The 7,405-nt window shown below is 46.6% G+C and overlaps 1 protein-coding gene across 1 annotated transcript in view; it reads left to right on the plus strand.

The window, feature by feature from the left end:
• The window catches only part of CTNND2 (catenin delta 2), a 784,902-nt gene that overhangs the window by 648,992 nt on the left and 128,505 nt on the right, over window positions 1–7,405 (plus strand). The window contains exon 19 of the mRNA XM_077749452.1: window positions 2,338–2,523. Coding sequence (XP_077605578.1) covers window positions 2,338–2,523 — 186 coding nt within the window. The remainder of the gene's footprint in view (window positions 1–2,337; window positions 2,524–7,405) is intronic.

The raw sequence follows: 7,405 nt of genomic DNA on the forward strand, positions 1-7,405 counted from the left end.
TTTTGAGGCTGTGAGGATGCTTGAAATAGAAAAGCAAGTTGACTCAAAGCCTGTGGGATTAGCAGCCATGAAACCTTGCAAAGCTGACAAGAAAGGTCTGGAATGGAGCAAAGGCTCCAGAGATATATCCTGAAAACCGGTTTTCCTGGTTGATTGTCACACACCTGGTCAGGTCAATGACGCGTGCTGCCTTTTACCGGATCCCTGTCGTGGGAGGGGAGCACCCAGTCCCGCCCTCCCAGGCTGGGCCCAGGGCTAGGAACAGTAGTGCAATCTGCCGTGAGTCCCCAACAGCTGCAGGTCTCATCTGTGAAATGGAACCACGTTCCCTGCCATGAATGCTGGTGCACAGAGCAGGTGCCCGAGAAGCCATAGCCAGAGAGGCGTGCTTCTAAAAATAAATCTTAGCTCAGTTCAGTGTTTTTTCCCACCATTATTTTTTTTTTAATTGGGTGTATTTTTCCTCTTCCCACTGCTCATCAAATCTGGAACAAATGTGAAAAAGTTGATGCAATGGACTGAATGTACGTGTCCTCCCAAACTCGTGTGCGCTGGTACTAATCTCCAGCGTGATGATATTTGGCAGGAAGGGTCTTTGGTAGGAAATGGAAGCACAGAGAGATTAAGCACTTTGCCCGAGGTCACACAGCCTGAGACATGGCAGTGCCAGGACTCAGACTTACACTGGCTGGCTCTAGGTCCCATGCTCTGGACTTCCGGGAGGTGCTATGTGCACCGTTGTTCACGGCATGAACACTCGTGTAGCATTTTCCCTGCGCAGGCTCTCTCCTCAGCACATGCACACTGGGTTGGTTTCCCATCGCTGCCGAAAGAAATCACATCACCATGAACACGGTGGCTGGAAACAACACATATTTATTCTCTTACCGTTTCACAGTCCGGGAGTCCCAACTGGGTCTTGTTGGGCTAAAATAAAAGTGTCACTAGGGCTGCATGCATTCCTTCCGGAGGCGCAGGGGAGAGTCCATTTCCTCATCTTTTCCAGCTCCTAGAGGTGCCCACAATTCCCTTGCCAGCGGCCCCTTCCTCCATTTTCACAGCCTTTTCACACCACTTCACTCCACCTCCTCTGCACCCTCTCTCACTTATAGGACCCTCATGGTTCCGTGGGCCCCCTGGGAAAATCCAGGACCATCTCCCTGATAGTCAGCTGACTAGCAGCCTTAATGCTGTCTGCAGCCTCCATTCCCCTTGGCCTCGTAACCTCACAAATTCAGAACTTCCAGAGATGAATGGGAACCTCTTGGCAGGCGAGGCCTTCTGCCTACCGCACATACATACTCGAGCTCACCTGATCCACACAGCAAGCGAAGACGTGGGTACTGTACGACCATCTCCCGGAAGAGATTATTGAGTCAGAGAGATGTTGGGTGTACTGTCCTAGTCACACAGCCAGCAGACACCAAGGGCCCTAAGGTGCTCAGCCACGCAACACGTGTCCTCCAGCCCTGTTGAACGGCCAAGCCAAGAAAACAGGAGCACCAGTCACCTCAAAACAAGTCAGTAGCATGGAAATATGTGTATCCCCAGGTGATCCCACACATGGCTTGCCTAGGACCCCCCAGCTTTATATCTCCTACCTCATTTTAGTGCCAGAAAGTGCTCTGGTTGGTGGCAAATAGTAGTGTCTCCCTCCCAAGGCTGATGGAGATGTGAGTATCCATGTTCTCGGTGAATCTGAGCCCTGGTCCCCAGACGGGAGTGGTCTGGGAGTGGGCCACCATCCAAGGCCTCTGGATTCTTCCCCACTCACTGGCGAACTTCAATCAACATTGACAGCTGCTTATGTAACCATAAGAGACTCTTAAATATAGAGAGCAAACTGAGAGTTGATGGGGAGGGGGGTGGCGGCAGGGAAAATGGGTGATGGGCACTGAGGAGGGCACTTGTTGGGATGAGCACTGGGTGTTGTGTGTAAGCGATGAATCACGGGAATCTACTCCCAAAGCCAAGACTACACGGTATGTTAGCTAACTTGACAGTAACAGACACACACATACACACACACACACACACACACACACACCCCACACCATACAATGACAGCTGCTTATAAAAGGAACAACTTGGGAGAAGAAAAGATTTTAAGACCTTCTCAGGCTTCTCTGAATTCCTTCCACTGTGGCCTTCAAGAGAGCTTTTGGGAGCCAACAGCTAAATGCATCCAGAATCAGGGGTGTGGAAATGACTTGCTTTTCTGGGCAGAAGAATGCTCTTTGGTTTTTATTCATTCCTCCTTTGTTTCCTTTCCTTTCCTTTCTTTTCTTTCTTTTTTTTTTTCGTTTCTTTTTTTTCGTTTTGTTGTGGGTGCTCCAGACCGTTGAAAACTGTGTGTGCATCTTAAGGAACCTGTCCTACCGACTAGCAGCAGAAACGTCTCAGGGACAGCACATGGGCACGGACGAGCTGGACGGGCTGCTTTGTGGTGAGGCCAACGGCAAGGACACGGAAAGTTCCGGGTGCTGGGGCAAGAAGAAGAAGAAAAAGAAATCCCAGGATCAGGTAATGAGGGCAACTCTGCAGCTGCACACAATTATCCCCTTCCTAATTACAGCATTAATATTTCTTCTGCATATACAGGTACGGGGCTCTGTACTTCCAACGCATGCTAAAATCACTAACCCATCTGCATGGTATTTCCGTGGGAGTCTGACAGGGGAGCATCCAGTGACTTGCCCCACCTCCTGCAGCCCAGTCAAAATAAGAACTTTGCAAAAGAGAGTCACATGAGTCCTGGGCAGGCTCTAAGGTACCAGCTTATAGAGTCCGACCCTGGCACGGAATCTTCCATGTGTTGATTTGCACACTGATGGAGGTCCTTGCCAGGGACAGGAGGGGTGCTCTGTCGGTGCTCCCCGGACATACTGTAGGTATGATCTAGAAAGAGAAGCTAAGTAGAAATCCACAAAAAACCCAACACATATTTTACTGCATGTTTTGAAACATTTCGATATGTGATCTTGCATTTATTGTGAGAAATGGGGGCTCCAATTCACAGTTCTCCAACAGAATCACATTGGAAGCTTGGCCTTGGGGGACAATTCTGTCCAGCTGGAGAGGTGTCTTCATAATGATGGACTTTTGGGGCGCCTGGGTGGCTCAGTCAGTTGAGCATCTGACTTCGGCTCAGGTTGTGATCTCGCGGTTCATGGGTTCGAGCCCCGTGTCAGGCTCCATGCTGACAGCTCAGAGCCTGGAGCCTGCTTCAGATTCTGTGTCTCCTTCTCTCTCTGCCCTTCCCTGCTCACATGCTGTGTCTCCATCTCTCTTAAAAATAAATAAACATTGGGGCACCTGGGCAGCTCAGTTGGTTAAGCGTCCGACTTCGGCTCAGGTCATGATCTCACGGTACATGGGTTCAAGCCCCGCGTCGGGCTCTGTGCTGACAGCTAGCTCAGAGCCTGGAGCCTGCTTCAGATTCTGTATCTCCCTCTCTCTCTGACCCTCCCTTGCTCACGTTGTCTCTCTGTCTCTCAGAAATAAATACAAAATTTTAAAAATAAATAAATAAATAAATGCTTAAAAAATTCAAAATGATGGACTTTACCTTGAGCAGTTGTCAGTCGGCTGCCTGCCCTGAAGTAATGGCCACTAGACAGCCACTCTTGGCCTTGGTGGAATCAAGATAGTCTCCAGCCCTTTCCTTCCGGAGCCTCTGGGCGGCGCAACCCTCACCCATCGGGCCCCGCGGGGGAAGGAGTAGTGTTGAGTCATGGCTGCTGGCCAGAAACCCCTACTACTGAGGTTTCTTCATCTCTCCTGGACACTGTGATCATGCGTCCAGTCTTCCTCTGGACACCGTGGTCATGCATGCAGCCTCCCCTGGACAGTGCGATCATGTGTCCAGACTTCCCCAGACAGTGTGATCATGCGTCCAGCCTTCCCTGGACACTGCGGTCAAATCCCAGCTGCTAACGGCCATAAAGACCCAAGGTCTGCCTGTCTTCAGGAGAGAACAACTGAGAAAGCAGGGACAGAACACCCAACTGTCTCTCTTAGCAGGTTTTAATTCAAATTAAATATGCAAAAGTATCTGTGTAGATCACAGCCCATCATTTTTTAAAGTATCTTCAAAATCATTTTGCTTTGAGTAAGGATTATAGGAGCTAGTTTGTTTGGAATAAGGATCCATGGGAATGCATTCTTAAATAGAATTCCTAAATTTAACTTGAATGCATCGGTGTTCACATTTTCTAGGCTCTAGTCCTCTTGCTGTTTATGGCCCCTGAGAGCTGCTCCAGGCACATCTACAGCTTCTAGATCTGTATCTTCTAGCATAAACACACCTACAACTTAAAAGGCACATGCTGCTTGCCTTTTTGATGGAGATCTTCCACTCTGAGAAGCTCCCAACCCTGCATTCTCTCCTGTTGTGGCTCAGTGCTCTGTGTCCGCTTCTTCCTGAATTGCAGGAGCCTTTTAAGAGGATTATTAAGCCATAGTTCTTAAAAATTCCCCGCAGGGGAATGTAGTGGTTAGCTAGCAGGTGTTTATTGAGCACCTACTCTGTGCCAGGAATTATGCCAAATTATGTCAGATACCTCAGTTTTCCTGCCCAGTACTGAAGGCGGCCAGACCATGATGCTTCTGAACCTTTTCAATATCATATAAACTAAACGTGGCCTAACAAAGGTATAATGGGTCCTTCTCATGGTTTCCTCCTGCACAACTGTGTATCACGGGGTCCCGTCACTTAACTGCTTTACCCTGGAAAGTGAATGAGCATAATAAAGGCTGAGAAGAACAGCATCTGGGCAGGAATGTGGTGCTTGCCAATCTGTCAGGTGATGATAATCCCCCAGGCCTTACCCACCACCACAGACCCAGAACCTCCTGGATGGGCCCAGGCAACTTTGGAAGGTACATTTGGGAAATTGTATTAACGCATGAGCCTTGGTTTAAAAAAACAAAAAACAAAAACAATCAAAAAAACTCTTTGAATTCACTAAGATTGAATTCACTGTGATTTTAAGGTTTTCTCTCCAGTCTGTTTTTGGATTCTAAAGTGCATCCTTCTGGGGCACCTGCGTGGCTCAGTCGGTTGAGCGACTGACTTTGGCTCAGATCTCGTGGGTTCAAGCCCCACATCAGGCTCCGTGCTAACAGCTCAGAGCCTGGGGCTGCTTCAGATTCTGTCTCTGTCTCCCCCACTTGTTCTCTCTCTCTCTCTCTCTCAAAAATAAGGTATAAAATTAAAAAAATTTAAAGTGCATCCTTCTGATGGTCCCTGTATCTGTCACTGGTGTCCCATTAGTAAGAGTCACCCCCAAACCCTGAACCCTTTTTCCAACACTGCCAATGTGTGTTCACGTGGCTTGAAGCCTTTGAAGTGACAGGTGACATTAGGTATTGATTGGGTCTGGAGAGATCAAGAGTCAGAAGAAAATATTCATGGGCTTTACCCCCAAACGCATCCCTCCTTTCAAGCTGTGAGCTGCTGCCATGGATCCTTATGATGAGCAATTTCCTACCTAAGACTGTTGTACTTCCAACCATATTTTATGACACCAATGAACCATTTTCTAAGTTGCATAAGACAAAGAGATTAAAGCACTTTTATCATTTTTGCCAAAAGTCTAAGTGAAAATTTATAAGGGTCATTTGTCCCGTCTTTTTCTTACAATATTTTCAAGGAGACGAAAAGGATTTCTTTAAGAAAGTTTTGCCGAAACAGCCATGTTAGAATACGGAACATCGTTGCTTACAAAGAAACGCCAAAGTCATGGTTTCAGCCAAGTGATAGTTTTGTAAAAGACTTGGAACTGTGCTGTAACATAATAAAAATAGCTTATGAAACATTTCAGCGAGGGTGTAAACGGATAATACTTATGCTTGTTTCAAAGTCATTTAGGATGTTTTGTCAAGTTCAGTACATTTAAAAACAGTCAAAAGTAAAAGCCCTCTTGCATTTAAAACCGATGGAAGGCAGGCACAGCTGAAAGGTTTGGGGATGGGGNAAAAATAAGGTACAAAATTAAAAAAATTTAAAGTGCATCCTTCTGATGGTCCCTGTATCTGTCACTGGTGTCCCATTAGTAAGAGTCACCCCCAAACCCTGAACCCTTTTTCCAACACTGCCAATGTGTGTTCACGTGGCTTGAAGCCTTTGAAGTGACAGGTGACATTAGGTATTGATTGGGTCTGGAGAGATCAAGAGTCAGAAGAAAATATTCATGGGCTTTACCCCCAAACGCATCCCTCCTTTCAAGCTGTGAGCTGCTGCCATGGATCCTTATGATGAGCAATTTCCTACCTAAGACTGTTGTACTTCCAACCATATTTTATGACACCAATGAACCATTTTCTAAGTTGCATAAGACAAAGAGATTAAAGCACTTTTATCATTTTTGCCAAAAGTCTAAGTGAAAATTTATAAGGGTCATTTGTCCCGTCTTTTTCTTACAATATTTTCAAGGAGACGAAAAGGATTTCTTTAAGAAAGTTTTGCCGAAACAGCCATGTTAGAATACGGAACATCGTTGCTTACAAAGAAACGCCAAAGTCATGGTTTCAGCCAAGTGATAGTTTTGTAAAAGACTTGGAACTGTGCTGTAACATAATAAAAATAGCTTATGAAACATTTCAGCGAGGGTGTAAACGGATAATACTTATGCTTGTTTCAAAGTCATTTAGGATGTTTTGTCAAGTTCAGTACATTTAAAAACAGTCAAAAGTAAAAGCCCTCTTGCATTTAAAACCGATGGAAGGCAGGCACAGCTGAAAGGTTTGGGGATGGGGAGGAGAGCATCCGCACGGGCAGGAAGAAGAGGGACCGGAAGGCGCCCTCAGATCCAGTTGACCTCCCAGCCTGTTGACTGGTCCCCAGGAGAGAACTGAGTCTAGATGGCGCCACCTGCTGGGGAGGATGGGCATTTGCGCCAGCCTGGCTCTCAACGCTGAAACCTTGCTTCATCTTGAGGAATGTGCTTTGCCCTTGGGGAAAGCAGGAATTTGAAATTCCAAATCATCTAAAGGAATGACATGCCAGCTGCCTCCAGTGAGAGAGGGAACCAAGGCCCTAATTCATCGCTGTTAACTGGTTGCAGCAAGGTGAGAAGTGGAAATGTCCCCAGCCCTGTCTAGGACAAAGCATCCCTATCTTTGTGAACACCAGAACAGAAGGTTACCTTCAGAGCCTGCACACTGGCTTCACTCATCTGGAAGCTCCTGGAAAGTTCTAGGTTTACAGCTTTAAAGATTGTCAGATATCCATTCTCTGGCATCTGTTGCTCATAAAGTCAGGTTTTCGAAGAATATGCAGTGATGAGACAGCATATATAATACAAAGTGAAGAAAAATAATATAAAAATGGGAGTGTACGTAGGTATACATATGATGTTGATAAAGCCTGGCCAGTTTTGCTAAATGTGCGTCACATGCAAAT

This window comes from Crocuta crocuta, unplaced genomic scaffold (assembly GCF_008692635.1).
Source record: "Crocuta crocuta isolate KB4526 unplaced genomic scaffold, BGI_CrCroc_1.0 scaffold89, whole genome shotgun sequence".
NCBI classification, from domain to species: Eukaryota; Metazoa; Chordata; class Mammalia; order Carnivora; family Hyaenidae; genus Crocuta; species Crocuta crocuta.